At 41.4% G+C, this 18,609-nt stretch overlaps 1 protein-coding gene and 1 long non-coding RNA gene across 3 annotated transcripts; one reads left to right on the top strand and one right to left on the bottom strand.

The window, feature by feature from the left end:
• Positions 1–5,604: 5,604 nt before the first annotated feature.
• Positions 5,605–8,843, bottom strand: LOC140710265 (uncharacterized). Its single transcript, XR_012091222.1, has 2 exons — positions 8,725–8,843; positions 5,605–8,552 (listed from the first exon to the last, which is right to left on the bottom strand). It is a non-coding gene; the product is annotated as an uncharacterized lncRNA (long non-coding RNA).
• Positions 8,700–13,963, top strand: C25H1orf53 (chromosome 25 C1orf53 homolog). Of its 2 annotated transcripts, none has more exons than XM_007989054.3 (3): positions 8,700–9,461; positions 12,399–12,500; positions 13,742–13,963. In XM_007989054.3, exons 1-3 carry the CDS (start codon positions 9,198–9,200, stop codon positions 13,811–13,813), a joined length of 438 nt encoding a protein of 145 aa, XP_007987245.3. In that variant the 5' UTR covers positions 8,700–9,197; the 3' UTR covers positions 13,814–13,963. The 2 variants fall into 2 exon arrangements, with proteins under 2 accessions (XP_007987245.3, XP_007987246.2); XM_007989055.3 differs by having other exon boundaries at positions 8,873–9,398.
• The last annotated feature ends 4,646 nt before the right edge of the window (positions 13,964–18,609 follow it).

Here is an 18,609-nt window from a genome sequence, read left to right as displayed (position 1 = left end):
GGTTCCCTTTCCTCCACATCCTTGCCAACACTTGTTATTTTCATTTTATTATTATTTTTGGATAATAACCATCCTAATAGATATGAGATAATATCTCATTATAGTTTTGATTTGCATTCCCAATTATTAATGTTGAATACTTTTAGCTATATTTACAAAATAGAATCCTATACATGATGAAAAGGAATGTGCTAAAGCTACATGAATTAACATAGGTGCATCTCACAAAGTTAATGAAAAATCAAGTTTTATAAGGTTATATAGCTGTATGAAATCATTTATGTAAAGTTGAACAACATAAAAAGCAATACTATATTGTTGAGGGATACTATATTGTTGAGCAATACTATATTGTTGAGGAGCAATACTACATTGTTGAGGGATATACATGTAGTGAAAGGGATGTATGGTATCTTAGTCTGTTTCTGCTACAACAAAATATTTGATACTAGGTAATTTATAAATAACAGAAATTTATTTATCACAGTTCTGGAGGCTGGTAAGTCCATGATCAAGGTGCCAGCAGATTCAATGCCTGGTGAAGGCTGCTGTTTCCAAGATGGTGCCTGTTGCTGCACCCTAACATGGGTGCAAAAAGGGGACAAAAAGGAATGAACAAAAAGGGGGACAAAAAGGAATGAACACTGTCTTCACAAGGCAGAAGGGAGGGAAGGGTAAAAGAACCTAGCTACTTCCCTCCAGTCTTTTTGTAAGGGCATTAGTCCCATTCATGAGTGTAGAGTGCTCATGACCTAGTCACCTCTCAGAGGCTCCACCTTCTAATACCATCACATTATTGATTAGGTTTCAACATGTAAATTTTGGAGGAACACATAAAGCCATAGCACACCAGAAATGATAAATTCAGAATGTGAGGAAGAGAAATATGCTTGGAGTGGTATGCACAGGGAGTTACAACTGTGTTTCTAATGTTTTCAACTGGGTAACAGGAATATGGGTATTGGTTATACTCTCTTCATATTTGTATGTGTGTTCACATATTCATAATAAAATTTAAGAGGCACAAGAAAACTCATCCTTCCTCTTTCACTGGTGTGACAGTCCATCTGTATTGCTATAAAGCACTACCTAAGGCTGGATAATGTATAAAGAAAAGAGGTTTATTTTGGCTCACAGTTCTGCAGGGTGTACAAGAAACAGTGTCAGCATCTTCTCCTGGTGAGGCTTCAGGAAGCTTCCAATCATGGTAGAGGGCAAAGGGGGAGCCAACATGTCACATGGTGAGAGAGCAAGAGCGAGAAGAGGAGAAGAGAGAGAGAGCACACGAGAGGGAAAGGGAGGAGGGGCCAGGCTCTTTTAAACAACTAGATCTTGTGTGAACCCACAGAGTGAGAACTCCCTCATTGCTTTGAGGACAACTTGAAACCATTCATGAGGAATCTACCCCCAAGACCTAGACACCTCCCATTAGGCCCATCTCCAACACTGGAGATCACATTTCAACATGAGACTTGGAGGGGACAAAACATCCAAACCACATCACCTGAACATTGCCATGTCTGGATATGATGCCTGAAACTGTAGCAAGCCAGGCTGTCATTCTAAGGCAAGCAATAAGAGTATCAAGTGGGCTCACTCAGAATGCCAGGGCGAAAGACAAAGAACTTCGGTCCTTGCTGCTGCTACAAAGCCATTGAGCCAGCTTACCCTGCAGCACTTATCTCTGGACTTCTTGTTTTGTGACAAGATCAATGTTCTCATTTTATGCAAAGAGAGTTGCCATTTGCTGTCACTTGTAACCAAAAGCATCCTAATAGCATCCACAAAAGCTCTCTTCTTCAAATCTTTTTCTTGCCTAAAATAAGGTGTTCATTCATAGATCTTATCAAAATCATAAACATTTTTTAATACTCAGTTCAAATTCTTCTTCTGTCATGTAACTTTTTCTCACCAAGAAACTTACAAAGATATCTCCCTATTCTGAATACCTGTATCACTTACTGTCTATAACTATTTAGGGCTACTCAAGGAGTAGGTTATTTATATGCTTACAGTCAATATGCTTTGGAAACATGATCTCTGGAATCTTAACATATAATTTTAGCTCATTGTACAAAGCTTTTAATTAATGGAAAAATCTGTTTGATTATGTAGGTATATAACAAGCTCTTGTCATTTATAAAAAAAATAGTCATCATTCAAACAACCTAAGCCTCATTCCATTAAGGATTGATGGTAAAACAGGCAACTATTAAGCAGCAGAAGGCTAACATACAAAAAGGCTAAAAGCACAAAAGTGGTTTCCCAGTTCAGCAGTAACAACAGCTAATATTTATGAGCTCCCACTATGCTAGACACCATGACAGATGTTTTATATATACTATGTCATTTAACCTTCACAATAATTCAGCTTTGAGATACTGTTCACATTCCACAGAGGAGGAAACTAAGGTTTAGTTTAAATAATCTCAACGTCACAGAATTAGAAAGTGGATAGGTTAAGATTCAATTCACATCCTAATGCCTTCAAAGCCAATGCTCTTTCAATATGCCATGCTACCACTCAAGAATATATGGGTGAGTGAATTATGGGTGAGTCACTGTCCTTAACAATGGAATAAGATGATAGGAAGAATATATATGTTTCTATCATAAAACTTAGATTGTATATGAATTAAAAAATTATGTTACAAATGAACCACTGACCATTTCAGAAATCATAATGTGGGCATAGCACTTAATATTTTGCAGCACTCAGTCAGCCATGAAACTTTGCTTTTTCTGTTTTTATTGGTCCAACAATGCAATGCAAACAGGTTTAGCTTATAACAATGCTGTCTGAAATGTGCCATCAAAAATACCATCAGATGGAGCAACTGATGTTGATGACATTCTTACAGAATTATACAAAGAAAACTCACATAGCAATAGTACAGTTTAACTGCACATTGAAGAATCACATTCCACAGGATTTCAAAGATGCATCAAATTTACACCTGTAGAAAACCTAAAGGGGTTGTGTGTGCTGTGTTGATCACTGAGCCATATCGCTCGTGCCCACCACTGAGAAGATATTAACATGTATCATACTCAGTAGACTAGTCATACACGTCAATGTCATGGATATTTGACCTAAAACTCAGTGTGCCTTTCATTCCAGTCATGGAACAGTGGACATGGTTTTCTCCCTCAGGCAGCAACAAGAGTGCAGAGAACAACGCTCTGATTTGTATGTTGTATTTATGGTCTTAAACAAGATCTATTACAAATGTGTTGATATGTGGGAAATCCTACAAAACAGTGGTTGCCCATGCAATTTTAAAAGCATGATACTAATCCATTTATCTTACTAATGTAAAAATTCTTCCTTTTTTTTCTAACAATGTTCCTGGAGATTTCACTGTTATACTAAATATACGTAAGAGTGGGTTTCATATCTAATACTTGTATAACAAAAGGGCTAGAAGTAATTAGTCTGGATATTTTATGTGACAGTGATTATATACATGTAGTTTATAATTGAAATGATTGTTCAGGGTTAACAAGGCTACACTTCACTGTCAACATATACTTACTTCATTTGGAATGCAGCTCATACACTGCACTTACCATTAATTCAATGACTGTTTGGGGGAAACTTACTAAATGGATTGCCAAATAAAATCATAGTATGTTGTTATTTTAGTATATTGTGTCTCATAAACAATAGCCAGAGAACTGATGTATTGGCAAAACCCAATACTGCTTCATAACCATAAAATATTAGGGAAAAATACATTTGTATAATTTATTTGCTATGTTACTCATATGTAGGTTTTTGCCACCATTATTCATTCATCTATTTGTTTAAACAAGCATTTTTTAAAGCATTTTCTATGAACTTGTGCTACTGGAGATACAGATTATTAAGACAATCTTTATCCTTAAAGACCTCACAGTCTGGCAGTAAAAACTCATAAACATAAAATTATACAATAGGAAAGTGCAAAAGTAGAGTCATGCTTTGGATATTATAGGGAGCCATGGGGTGGCGTGCCGAGCCAGCCTGCAGAGAAGACTGGGGAAAGGAGACAAGGAGTAGAGTGAGCAGTCAGGAAAAGCTTACTAGAGAAGGTGGTACATAGGCTGAGGCCTTAAATACAGGTATAACTTCATCAAGGACATGAGCTGAAGATTGAGGTGATGAGAACAGGGTATTTTTTGTCAGACTAAACAGCAGATGCAAAATATGAATAATAAATCTCCAGCACTTATCAGAGTGCCCTGATACACAGTAAGCCCTCCTTATATATTATTTCCATTAAGAAACCATTCTGTTATAGCTGTAGTCAGGGGAAAGAAATGATAAAGACAATGAACAATGACAGAAGCAAAGGAAAGGACCAACTTGAGATTTTTTGACAAATTAGAGACAATTTGAGACTTCACAGACAAAACTGGCAAGAGTTGGTGACGGTCTGGAAGGGGAGATGTAGAAAAAGTGTACAATTACTCCAAGATCTCTGAATTTGATGAAAGATTGGGCACCCATGCCTTTAAAATTGAAAATAAATGGAAAAGTAAGATTTCAAAGGTAATGGTGATTAAGTCTGTTTTAGACATGATGAGTTTGGGATTTTAAATATCTATGTCTAGCAGACAGATGACTAGATAGGTATGTTGCTCTCAAAAGCTTTGAACATGATAAAGAATCATTACATGGTAATAGATTAAAAACATAAGCATGGATAACATCACTTGGAGAAGGATTATACAGTGAGAGCAGTGGGCTGAGAATTGTTGAAGAAATCTGAAGAAAATCAACATTTAAGGATGGAGAGGACAGAAGGGCTCTTTAAAAATTCAAAGAATAATCCTAAAAATAAAAAGCAAATTTTAAGAATTTGGGGTTCAAGAAGTCAAGAGAATAGCTTTGAGGGGCAGAAAACTGACCACCTTAAAAGTACAAGGAGTGTTAGTTAGGGGAGTACTGTATAAGTGCACTGGATTTAGTAACACTTTAAGTTGGCAGTGCAGGTAGAAGCCAGACTACCATTCCATTAGAGAATGACTGAGTGGATGAAGAGATGAAATGGCTAGATTACTTCATATTATATAGCTCATCTATACTCGTCCAAGATAAGGAAAACAAAATGGAAAGATGAGAGCCAAATGCAGCAGTGCTCTAGGCATGTAACACTAGTGGAGTCGCATCTACTGTGAAGTCAGTAGATTTGCTGGACTTGCAAATAGAAATGGTTATAATTCCCAAAAGAATTTTCTAAGACCAGCTCTGTGAAACAAAGTGTGCTATTGGATGTCCGATTAAATGAAACAAAGATTCCCTATAGGCAACCTTAGGGGCATGTAACATTTGCTCTCAATCATAAGAATTGATAGTGAAAATCTACTCTACATGGAGCATGACATGTCATAACACACCATTCGGGTATTTGGAAAACATCAAATACATAATCAGTGTCCAAATGGAAGTGTGCAAAACCGGCAGTAAATGGACAAGAAGTCTGTTGGTAGCTCTGTGTATCCAGCAATAATTTGTCCACTATCAGCTCAATACATTCATAATTCATTAAAAGGTAGCACTTAAAGGCAGCATCTCAAGGGCTTAGATCAGATCATTTAATAATATATGCATCTGTCTTGTTTGTCAGTAAAATAGCTCACTTTATTTAATAATATAATTCAATAAGATTTCAGATTTAGTATCTCTTTCACTTAGTTTTTTACAGAAATATTTGCAACAATATTTTCAAATATGCAATACTATGTATAGAAATTTAATATTAAAATTTCATGACATTTTTGTCCAGTAATTAGGAATATGTATTTGAGAATAAAAAACTGCTGACTCATTTATCCATTCAAAAATTCATTATCCATTATTCACCTTGTACCGTAATACTTTCTGCAGAAGTACAAGTTGGGCTGTGGAGATAAAAAGATGAAAATGACATGTTCCCTATTATGACCTGTTGGGAAAACAATGCAAAAAAATACAAAAAGTTGAAATGGCACAAATAATTGTGAGAAATCAAAGGAAGGCTTTTAGAGGGGACAGAGGAACATAAAAAAACTTTAAAAATGAACTTTTAAATACTAAATATTAAAAAGGACTGGGTGGGCTGGCGGAATTTTCTTTGCTTTTGAAAGTCACGCTATAGTGGTCTTTTGTGAATTGTATCCTCAGCATTAATACAGGCCATTTTCAGCAATAGATTTGGGTTGGTTGCCCAGAGGCAGATCCAGGGATAGACCCTGACTGGCTTAAGTATAATCTATACTCAAAAGACTGGTTCTGAAATGGGCACATGATAAAGATATGGCTGACAGGACTTTCAGAAGGGAAAAAGGGTTTCTCTTATCTTGGAGCTTCATAACATGACTCTTTTTTTTTTAAAACTTGGACAAGGACCAGAAAGGATGAAACCATGGGAGCTGTCTGCAGCTATATTTCACCAATGAGAAAAATGCGTGCCTGAAAAGAGAATTAGCATTGAAGAGGCTAAGCCGAAAAATGAAAACCAAGCCCTGGTGAATCCTGAATCAAGTCATGCTTCATGGTTATATGAGCAAACACATTCCTTTTATTGTAACCCGATTGAGTTGTGTAATCTGTATCTTGCAACCTACAGAGTCCTAACATACCTATTTAAAAATTAATATCAATGAAATCTAGGGGAATGCATTTCTCTGATCTCCCCACCTCCAACATAACAAGCATGTTCAATATTAACACAAATATCCCAAATGATATAATCAATGTTATAAAATATATCAAATATTACATTACATGTTACACACAGAGTTGTGGCACAAAATGACTCTTTCTAGGGCAAATCTAAATGTAAATACTTTGTAAATAAAGTTCAAACTTTATGCAACACTCTAAGGTGGGACTTAGTACCCCACTTTCATACAGTTTTGTCTACTATGAGCACAGAGAATCTGAGAAATGAGCACATGATAGAATAAGCTAAGGGTAAAGCCCTGAGGAGGCTTTCTAAAACAAGAGACATAATGAATGAAAGTTACTTGGTGAGAAATGACATGGACTCTAAAGTATGAAGATCAAATGAAAATTGAAGGGGGCAGATAATCTATTCAACATCTAAATGATAATGGGAATGGAGAAGACAGAAAAAAACGTTTTTGGTTAATTCAGTAATCTGCTTTACCAAATAATCCGAAATTCATTTCTACATCTCTTTAAAATTGCTGTTTTTAGGCCAGGCATGATGGCTCACACCTGTAATCACAGCACTTTGGGAAGCAGAGGTGGGAGGAGCCCTTGAATCCAGGAGTTCAAAAGCAGCCTGTGCAACACTGGGAGACCCCGTATCTACAAATAAAAAATTAGCCAAGCATGGTGGCACACACCTGTAGTTCCAGCTACTCGGGAGGCTGAGGTAGGAGGATGACTTGAAATCAGAAATTAGAGAGTGCAGTGAGCTATGATTGCACCACTGCACTCCAGCCTGGGCAACAGAGTGAGACTCTGTCTCAAAAAAAAAAAATTAGTTTTTAAATTTTGAAATAATTATAGGTCCACATGCAGTTGCAGATATGGTACTGTATTTACTTCACCCAGTTTCCCCCAATGCTTACACCTTAATACTAACAGTACAATATGAAAACCAGGAAGTTGACATTAAAACAACGTATGTATAGCTCCATGGCATCTTATCACATGTAAATTTGTGTAATCATCATGGTCAAGATAAAGAATTATTCTGTTACCTACAAGATCTCTGTTGTTCAGCCCTTTACAGTCACTAACACCCTCTCATCTCCACCAAAAGAAGTTTCATGTAACAATATGTACTCTTTCTAGATAAGATAGTTCTATTATTTTCTGTTTAAATCTGGTCTAGTCTATTTCATTCCTGTAAAATGCTGTCTCTACCCTTTGAATCGATGACATGGCCTATTAGTGGATCCTGATCCTTAATTTTAAAGACAATGCAATAAATTAATTTCAGGTTTTTGTTGGTGCGGGGACCTGACTTATGGTGAATGTAAGTAATATCACAGTTGTTCATTTTTGGTGATCTCAAGTTTGGTCCCACTCTTCCACAGCTTTCCCTAGGGTCCCTCCTTTGCTTTCCAGATTTTAAACTCTCTCAAATTACTAAACAGTCTCCAGATCCTAATTTTTTATTCCAACAAAAAGAAAACCAATTTGCAAAATAGAATTTCAATTTATTAATTCACTGAGATTTTTAATGAACCAATAGGATTGTTTCGATCAGCTCCTGCTAAGATTTAAGAAAATGACAATATGACTACAGGGTTGCATGGTAAACACAGAAACCAAAAAACACGTAGTGATGGTCTATAGTGGCTTAGTCACCTTTCTCCTATACACCTGAAGAATCAACTTTTGTCCTCAAAGATCAATTCCTGCCCTCAGTTCTTCAATATTGAAAAGCACTAACAAAATTGGTACTCTTCAGCCCTCCTTTTCTTGAAACCCAGACGGGGGGTAGGAAGAAGGGGTGGTGTTAATTTAATCCTAACACCTGAAATTACCTCCTGGGCTTGCGATAATTTTCTCAAATTCAATTCTGTGACGGTATCAAGATAACTTTCATCTATCAGAAAGGAAAAAGGGTTTTAGTTTTGATTTTGTAACTATTCAGCAACATGAACACAACACCTTTTCTTATTCAGTGTACGATTTTACTTTTGGCCCTTATTTTAGGGTGGGCCAAAGAACCAAGCAAAGAAGGCTCCACTTCCACCTTTATTCATATCACATATTACCTGGAAACACTCAGCCTTTTCTGGATAGGCCCAAGGTGGTGATTCACAAACCTCAGGTCTTTTGATCACTTCCTGGGATCTTAACAGTAGTGGAGATTATACTGAATGATCCCAAGTCCAGTTTGACATGAGAAAAAATGTCCACCTTTCAGCTGGGTGGGCGTGGGGGGAGAAGAAGAAGAGCTTAGAATTCAAGTCCAAAGATGTGGAAACAGCAGGCTCTTCCCCGTCCTGGCAGCTCATTAGAGCCTCGTTAGCTGCCTTAAAAGCTCATTTTATTTCCGCAGCGGGCCCGGTGGTGAAGGCAGAAGGCTCCGTCCGTGGGCCTCCACCTGCTGCCCTGGCAGCGCAAACCGACCCCACGCAGCAGTGGCCACGAGCTGCCCAAGACCGGCTCGCCGGGCTCAGGCCCGCGTTGGTCGCCCCTCGGGGCCCCAGCGCCGGGTGCTCCGCCTCCCAAGACCGGCGGCGGCATGGCGGCCAGGCAGATCTGGGCACTGGCGGGTCCCGCGCTCTGGAGGCAACCTCCCGCCGCCCCACCGCCAGCACCTCTCTGGGTCCGATCTGGGTTCCGACAGCAGCTCAGTTTAACCCTCTACTCTGCTAACGAGGGACACTGCGGCGGCTCCGCGCCCGGCACGCCGAGTAGGCCGGAGAGAGCGGCGAGGCCTTCGGTGAGCGAAGAGTTAACCGTGGCGGAGCGACGTATAGCGGAGCTGCACGCCGCCGCCTGCGCGGTGAGACCCCCTCCTGCCCGCCCCGCCCCGCCCCGCCCCCGCCGCGGCCGCCCGGGGCTCGGCGCGCCTGCGCATCCCCGGCCTCTGCGGACCCGAAGGCCGCAGGGCAGAGGCAAGGGTTGCTGGACGCCGGTGCTGTCCTGCCTCGGGCGACACGCGCGCACGCACACTAGCTTCCAGCTCCGACCTTTTCGCGGGAAAACTGGCCACAGTTCGCGTTCCAGACAAAGGGTTTATTTACCCTGTATCTGTCTTGAGTATGAGTGTGATTGGTTTTCCAGTCAGCGTCCGAGCTAAACTCCGGTCGCGGTGTGGGACCCACTGCCGCTCTTTTGTGGTGTATGTGTGTGTGTTGCGGAAGGGGGTGTCAAGGAATTGATGGAGAAAGTGGAGAGACTGAGAAGTCACAACAAAAATGTGTGTTTTTCTGCATTGTCAGTTGAACACTTAGCCATCCAGTGATTCTTAAAAATGAAAAAACTAAGACATTGACACATTTATTTTAATTTTTCCATTGCCTTCTTGTCCTTTCTCTTAACTCTTAGCGGGCGGAGCAGAGGGAACTACAATCTGGCGTTTGTAGACACTCGAGCTGTTTTCTCTTGTTTTGCGGATTTGACAATTGCCTGTTAGTACCAGTATCTAAACTTCTCTCCCTTTACGCCTTCTAACACAGTCTGCGTGAGTTTAAAGGCAGCATGGTTATGTTATTACCTTTACAAAAGAAACAGAAAAAAAGAGAAACTGACTATAATAAAGATAGAAAAGAAGTATGAAATGAACCCATTTAATAAGCTGTGTGTATGTGCCTCCAGTACTTGATGGGACTAATATTATATGGTATGACTTAAGCCAAAGGGGTAGAGAAGAAAATCTCGGAGCTTACCTCAAATTGACTTATTTCAGTAATGACAGTTAGTAGGCCCTGAGAATCCACTGTCGGTCTGACCCGTTCAAGTGTTGAAACTGAATAAAGACTCATCAGGAAGTGACTGGCAGCTTTTGATTATTCTTGGTTATGCTCTCCTTTAAAAAAAAAAAAGTATGTAATTTGTTCTCATAATTCACCATATAGATATGGTGGATATTAAAGAAAAGTTTCATTCTCTTTAGAGCAAACACCAGTATCATGTGAAGAAATTTTCAATCAGCCTAGGGAAGGAAAGGAACTTTTTCTCACTCGGGAAATCCACACTTGTTTCATCAGTGTCAGTATCACAGGTTAAATGACTATCCAGGAGACCATAAGTAAGCCCAGTAAATAACAAGCTGCTTGTTTTTCTTTTTCGACAAATCAGAGCCCCTTCACGATGGTCCTTCTTCCAGCCTCAAGGCAGATAGCTCTCTTACCTTTCTCTGGGTACGCATCACTGAACATCTTCTTCTCCAGTCAAACTGTCAGCACCCTTGCCTCATCTTTGTCTGTGGCCACCATTACGTGACGCTCATTTACTGAGGACAAATTAAGTTTGTGTGGGCAGCCAGCAAGCTCAGAGGTGCTCAATCAACATGGAAAGCTGTAGAGCAGGCGCATGCGCAGGAGCAATCTGTTAGGCTTCCAGGTTGCCAGATAATTGCCCTCAGAAGACTCCCAGAAGCTATGAAAAGTGAAAAGAAGCCTGCTACAGAGTTCCTAGTGTTTTTTTGTTTTTCTTCCAAGTCTCCAAACAGGAGCTTTGTAAATAAATAAAGAAGTGAGGTCCTGACAATGGGTCATTCTAAGGTAGTGCTGAGTGCTCCTGATTTCCTGTAATCTGCTTCTGTGGTCCCACTGGATTTGGGAAGCCTCTCTCAGACCAGCCTTGGGACTTGCTTGGATTTCTGCTGCCCTGCCCTGCTCTACCTTTGCTGGAATGCCTTAGGGTGAGACTAGACTTAATTGTGCCTGTCCTTTTGCTACACACTTTATTCATGAAACATATTGGGTTAAAACCTCAACCAGAATAAAATATTCTGCCATTAAATAAGACACTGAAGAAGTTGTTGGTGGTTCATACAAAAATGTGTTTGTCATAAGATATGCAAGTTTCATGTGTATTTTAATGAAAAAACCTCTGTACAAGATTGATACACACTGAGTTACTGCGTGGTAAAAAGGTTGTATAAAAAGTGCATGGGAACGTTCCTCTACAAAAACCCAAGGCTAAGTAATATCATCCACACGACCCAAATCCACAGAAAAGGTTGTTATTTACTTTTCCCTTCCCACAAAGTACTTGAGGCGCCTTTGTAAGTCATGTTTGAATATAGATAGAATATGCTTCCTTGACATTTGAAATAGTACAATAAAAGTTTCTTTTGATCAAACTTGTCAAAGCAGTGAGAGTTAATATGTTAAAACAATACTTTTTTTCACTTAAAAATACAACTAATAATACACCAGCAAAAAAAAAAAAAAAAGTATAAAATGTGCAATGAAGTAACACATGAAGGTAAAGAAAGTGTTCAATAATAGCAAAGGTAATACTTTTCTATAAGGACCGTTGGTTTTGATTAGCGCCTTTTCTGTAAGTTTAAATCATTATCCACATATTTTAAGTACTGAAATTCCAACTGCAACTTCTGAGTGAAAGTTCATTTTCAACCTCTTAAGCTCTTAAAATCATTTAAATCACCTGTTATTAAGCTTGTTACCTAGAAACCAAATGAAAAATATCAGAGCAGTGGCTACATAGTTATTAGGTACAGAGGAGTTCTTGTTTTTCCATCAACTTCTCATTTTTCTCAAACTGTATATTTTCTCCTTATGTCACATAAAGTTGGATTGTATATAATGCTGGAGTGCTTTTGGTCTTTAATTGCAAGTGCCACTAAAACTGCTGGGAAGAAGTTTAATATTGTTTAAAATTTTCTGCAGTATTTTATGAGTAGACAAAATGGTGAGGAGATATGATGAATATTGAGATTAATGAATTGTTTCATTTTATTGCACTTCAGGCTGGCCAGCTAAACTATGTGGATCCAGCTACTGGCTATGTGGTGCTCACACAGATTGCCCACTTGCAAAGAGGTGAATGTTGTGGCTCTGCTTGCAGACATGTGAGTAGCAATTCTCGCATTACAGCAGCAGTGTGCGGTGCTTCTGTAACTTCGTAAATACCTATTATTTGAACAACAAGTCAAATAAAAAAGCCAAATAGACCTGGAGTGCGCTTTTTACAAGCTACTTTAGCCAACGACAATGAAGTCCTTAGTACCAACGTAGGACCTTTAAAGTTAATGGAATTTTGTAAAATTTCACTGTGAGCATCAATTCCTTGAAATGCTGTGATTTGAAATTCATGGGAGCTCTTTATTACAAGGAAACTTTTCATGGGGTTTCAAATAAGTTGTTTTCATTAGGCAAGTACAAAGAGGGCAGGAAAAGAAATCTAGAATGTTGCAAACTAGATCCCTCTTCTTTATTAGTTGAATAAATAGAAACTCACCCAGCATTGAGAGGTAGGTTTCCTTCAGATAATGATTTTTTCTTTTCTTCTTTTCTTCCTTCACTCCCTCCCATTTTTCCTCCTGTCTCTCTCTCTCTCTCTTTCTCTCTCTCCCCCTCTGCCCACCCTTCCTCTCTCTGGTTCTTTCTGTGGCTTTTTTCCAGTCTGTGTTTGAAATAACTGTGAAACAAGATTGTACCGCATGTAGTGCCTATACATTTCCTAAAATGTTTATTTCAATAGGTACCTCTCTATGTTCACTAATTAAGATAAACTAACTTCTCCTTCCCTATTATAAGCAAAAAATAAATGGAAATGGGTTCTTCACTATTACTTTTTAAAGGCAAAGTGGTGAGGTAAATTGTTATAGGTCAAGATTATAAACAGTAACAACCTCTGTTTACAGAACACTTTGTATGTTTTGGTGCAAGAAGGTGTAATTTCCTTTAACTGGCCACTCTATAATTAAAGAATAGACACTAAATGCATGTATTAACTATAGCCAGGATTAAAAATTAAACCTTCCATTTTATGTATGTTCCTGTGCCCTTAGCTGTTTCTAATCAAATGCCTAAGAGCTTTTTGTAAATTGAGGACTTGAGGATTTTCTAAAAGTGGATTTTTTTGACAGTAAAATTCTTAAATTTGGAAGGATGAATTTAGGAAATGGTTCTTGGATGCTAATTAGGACCATTTGCCTGAGGTTGCCAATATTCTCTTAGTCTGCAGGACCTGATAGATCAAATGATCTATATAAAATTGTTAACAGTCTCTTTTTGTCACCATGAGAAGTGTGCTTTTTCAAGATGATTGTTAAATATTTAGTAATAATTTGTTTTATTTCTTCTGCAGTGTCCGTATGGTCAAGTCAATGTTAAAGATCCATCTAAAAAGAAGCAATTCAATTCATATTTTTATGTTTGACAACAGTTTCATCTGTGTTCTCTAACTGTGCTTGTATTTTTAAAAAAATAAAGCCCTAATTCAGAATTGCTGGGTTATTAGTTTTGAACACTAGTTTAATCCTAAATACATACATTAAAAGAACATCAATAAAATGAAAAAGCTAACAAATGTTTGTGTGTTTCTGAAATGGCACATTGATAGTTATTTTCCTTTCTTTTTGCTTCATTATCGGACACATATGTTGAAGAAAGAAAATAATGGCTGTTCCACTAAATAAATAGTAGCAATTGGGTCACATTAGTAGCTCTTGGTTTTTCTTAGCCTCCGTTCTCCTACTGTTTTCTCATACAGTGTTAGCAATCCAAGGGAGGTTGCTGGCAAATAGAAGAGTTTTAATGTATTCTTCATTTTATTTATATCTTGAGCTATATGGAGATTGATATAATATATCGTGCAGCATATGAATGCCCAAGTGCCATCCTGCATCAAGAAATGCTCTCATCTTCCATCTGTTCTTTCCATAAAAACTTTAAATCATTTTGACTTGAGGGTTAGGCAGCTGAAGATGTGTCACTTAGACCATCCTTTCTTTTGTCCCCCACCCTTTCCTCCTGTATTTCTTTTGGCATTTCCTAGGCAAACCTATCTTTGAACATTTTATTAGCTGTACACTTTTCATTCACTGCGGTGATGCCGGTGGGCATCAGTCTCCAGCCTGAGTCAGGAGCTTACATGAGCTTCTTTCCACACCTTCCCGGCTTCCTATGAGGATAGCAGTCCCCAGGAAGCCCTTTCCTAACCAGTTGCAGCTGCTCAGAAAAATGAGGCTGCTGCCCACTTGGAAGACTGGCTTTGCCCAGAGCTGACTCCCAGCCTTCCCTCAGTGGAATCTGAAAGGTTCTTGGACTTCTCAGGGGTCTGCCTCAGGTTCTGCCTGTGGCCCAAATAACAGCTTTAGAAATCTTAAGCACAAAATGTTTTGGTACCTTCTCCCACATTCAATTCAAAATAAAAGCCATTTTTAACCATGAAATAAGTGAGAAGAAGCCCAATAAGGTTCTAATTTTCCTCTTGATTATGTCTTTTTTTTTTTAATGTCAACTATTAAAGTGTCTCCCCAAATTGTTGCTTTTTGGGCCCTACTTTTACTGGTGCTCTAACCATGGTGCCCTCAGTAACACTGCCCATGAGCCCTGAGAGGTAACAGCAGGATGTAAAAGAGTGGTGTCTGTGGACTGGTACTGTCCTATCTGGAAACTACTTTGAGAGGAGTAGGAGCAGCATTGTGATCATTGAAGCAGTTTTCCAGAAAAGCATAGGGCTTCCTGGGAGCCAGTTTCCTTTCCATTTTTTGGTCAAGAAGCAACCACAGTTCCATGTTTTCTGCTCGATTTGAAGATTAACAAGGCAATTTTCTGTGTGGGGCATAGATAATGTTTCTTTAGCAGCCCCCCAAGACAGAAGAGTCTAAAATGTTGTCTTCCTGGAGAATAGGGGAACGAACAAAGGAAGTTCATTTTGAAAAGGGGTCTGAGGTAAGACTGTTCTGAGAAAGCCCCTTAGCAGATGGAAAGATGCCTCCTTCCTCTTGGCAGCTCTTGCCTCTTCCCAGTGCTCTTCCTGTAGTAGGAAACTGGCCAAAAAAGAAAGGATGTTCATCACGGAGGACCCTTATGTGGGACGTTTGTAATTCTTCTCGGCAATTCTTCCTGGCAGAACTTAAAGCCTTAAGGGCAACAACAGCAAAGGAGCCGCTGGGGGGCTGCGGCGGGGACTAGGGAAGAGAGATGCTCATAGTCTTCCCTGCTCCTGGATCCAGAAGGAGGGCTGAAGTTTGCTGTAGTTCTAGAGTGATGCATGTGAACAACACGTTAGGGGTGGCAGCGGGGGCGGGTGCTTCCACATTAAATACAATATGGCCACATAAATGGGTCTCCTGTAAGAGCTTTAAGCTATATTGTATTCGCACATTGTAAAGTAAAATTCAGGTTTCTTATTAGGTGTATGTATACAAAAACATGTGGATGCCAAGAAATAGAGACTTACTTGGAGACTTTAGAGTTTAAATCAACTCTGGTGCTGCTTCACTTTCAAGGTTTCTGGAGACTCCTTCTGCCCCAGGGTGCAATAAATCAAGGGAAATTGATTTTTAGGTTGTTTTGTATGTGAAACGACCCAACGGAAACTGGGGAATCTTGTTGTGAAGGTTATCAGGGTGGGATGTGAAGACAGATCCCTGCAGCGTTGATTCTCCAGCAGGTGGATCATGATGCACACTCCTCTCTCTTCAAGAAGCAGCACTGCCCCCACCGTTTATATAGAGCAGGGAAGAGAAGGGCTTTTATTTTTTCAAGTAAAATTTAAGGTTCCCAAACAGGGTGTGTTTGAAACAGCGCCCTTAGAAGTGGAGGCAGTCTCTGGGCCTGGCACGTGTCTTTGTTCCAGAGCAGCACCCCTTCTCCAAAGGCATTGGCAAAGTCTGTTCCACACACACGGTTCCACTGTCAGAAATCTGCGAATCTTAGATTTGTCTCCAGACAAGACTGGGGAAGAGAGCTCACTGCCAGACAAATGGCAATTGGCATATTGTCTTCCTATGAGCACTTTGAGATCCCACAGCCCCTGGCTAGTGCAAAAGGAACTTCGCCCTCCACTCCTTGCTGACACCTGCCATTTCATCTTTTCTAACATTCAAGCCATGGCTTGAGTTTGTGGATTGGATGTCTATGGTGGAGGAGTGAAAAATTGGTGCTATTTTTTCACTACCATGCAAAAATTAAGACATAATCCTGGATGCCAAAACTATCCCCTCCCCTCATTAAAAAAGTAAGATATTTAAGTCGGGGGTGGAGGGCAGAGAAAGTCTACATCCTATTTCGCCAGTCTCTGTGAAGAGCCTGATTTCTGAGAAAAAGGTTGTGGAAGAACCCCTAACTATCTTTAGCCAGAGACTGAGCTATCCCTGGAATGTCCAGCGTACCATGGACCTCTGGATGCTCTGATGTGTGCTGGGGTGCCCAGGGCACTGGGTTGACCTCTGTCCCCATAAACAGCTTCGAGGTTGGGCTCATGACACAAAACGCACAGATTCACGTGGCTTTCCTTTCTGGCACTGCAGTCATAAAAGGCAGTGTTAACCAAGGAATCGTGGACGCTAGAGGAATTGGGAGAGCTTTAACGACCACATCCTCCAAGCAGAAATTTGTATTCGAAAGTGTGAGCTTCGGTGCGCGTTTCAGTGTGCGTGCGCCTGCGTGTGTGTGTGTGTGTGAGTGTGTGTGTGTAGAATGGATGTCGTTACCAAATACCTAAAACGGTATTGGACCGCAAAGAGGTTAAGCCCGGTTGCTTTAGACAGGGATGAGTTGAAAGCACCCAAGAGTTTTTGGGAGGGTATCGCCGTCCATTCATTCGATGGCCTCGCTGATGAGCATAGAAGATGAACCCGGGAGGACTGTCTTTTCCTGGCTGCGAAACCTGACCGATATAGGGGATATTCTAGAAGAAAGAGCTAAGGAGGCCAGGGCGGAAAGAGGAAAGTCAGGCGTGGGGGAGATTGAAAGGTAAACTGGTGGGACTGACCGGGCTGGTGGGACTAGTTAGCGAAGCCAAATGTTGGGTAGGAAGAGAGATCTTGTAGGAGGTACTCCGAGCGACATTCCCGGATTTGGGATGAAAAGAGAAAGCCAGGGAGCTCGGGTTCCCAGCTCCTGGTCTGTTCCTTACGGACCCTAAAATGTATGGCAGAGCTTGTGGGGCAGGCGTGGAGGCGGCGTCCACCCCCACGTGCCCCACGTGCAGCCGCAATCCCACGCGGTTTTCGCAAGCGGCTTGGAGGCAAGCGGGCGTCCCCCCACCCCGCCCACTGCGCCCTGGACCCAAGCCACGCACCGCCAAGGAGTAGCTATGGTGGCACGTGGAGGAGGGGCGGGTAGGCAGGGCGGCACCATCACCCGGACCAGCATCTTGGAGCGGCCAATCTCACTGCTCATATTCTCCTCCCCACCCGTGTGGGAGCCTTGCTGTAATCTCCCGCCCTCCCATCTCAGACTGTGAGGGGCGCACCGGGTGGGGGAATGGGTAAATAACTGGCCCAAGGCCCAGCTTCCCGGTTCTCCCTCCACTTTCCCGCTGCCTGACTGCGCGCAGGGCAACGCAGCCCCTCGGGAACCTGACACCAGGTAATGTGGCCTCCACCCCGTCCCAGGTCTGGCTGCATCCCCTCGAACCCTTGCCTGCCCGGGTCCAAGTGCGGATTTTCTCCTGGAAGGTTAACCACCACCCCCATCCCCTAGCCGGGGCCCGGGAGGAAGAGATGCCCCGGCTCTCTTGTTGACCCCGCCGCAAACGCCGACTTCGAGCGCAGAATACTCCCCAGAGTGTTGGGTTCTTGATACCCAGCCCGGGAGCGCGGAGAGTGAAGGAGGGACCGGGAGGGGAAGGCGGGGACGCGGTGGGTGAACAATCAATGGCTTAGCCTAGTTTCCCCGCAGGAGCTACCGCCCATCCACCGTCTATGCAGGCACCAGCTGGCGGCAGCATCTTTTAGGTACAAGCTGCAGGGAGGCAAAAGCTGGCTGGGGGGCCGGGAGCCCAGGGCACGCCGCGGGACTCCAGCCCCCCTGCTGCGCCCCAGCCTCAAGATGCTCTGGGCTTTATGAGGTTCAGTTACCGCCGAGTCCTCCATTAACACCTCCTCTGATTATTGAGAGGCTGGAAGGGCTGAACGCAGCCTCAGAGCGTTTCTCTGGGCACCGGCCCGCGTCTGTGCCCTCTGCCCACCCCTTCTTCCTCCCCCTCCCGATTTGGAAGCA

This window comes from Chlorocebus sabaeus, chromosome 25 (genome assembly GCF_047675955.1).
Source record: "Chlorocebus sabaeus isolate Y175 chromosome 25, mChlSab1.0.hap1, whole genome shotgun sequence".
Taxonomy (NCBI): domain Eukaryota; kingdom Metazoa; phylum Chordata; class Mammalia; order Primates; family Cercopithecidae; genus Chlorocebus; species Chlorocebus sabaeus.
Note: the sequence above shows the minus strand (reverse complement) of the source record. Positions and strands in the feature narration are given on the sequence as shown.

Excerpts from the sequence above, each read along its gene's own strand:
- C25H1orf53 (XM_007989054.3), top strand. The coding sequence starts at position 9,198 with ATGGCGGCCAGGCAGATCTGGGCACTGGCGGGTCCCGCGCTCTGGAGG. Across the intron at positions 9,462-12,398 it reads TGCACGCCGCCGCCTGCGCG|GCTGGCCAGCTAAACTATGT; the intron begins GTGAGACCCCCT and ends ATTGCACTTCAG. Across the intron at positions 12,501-13,741 it reads GTGGCTCTGCTTGCAGACAT|TGTCCGTATGGTCAAGTCAA; the intron begins GTGAGTAGCAAT and ends TTTCTTCTGCAG.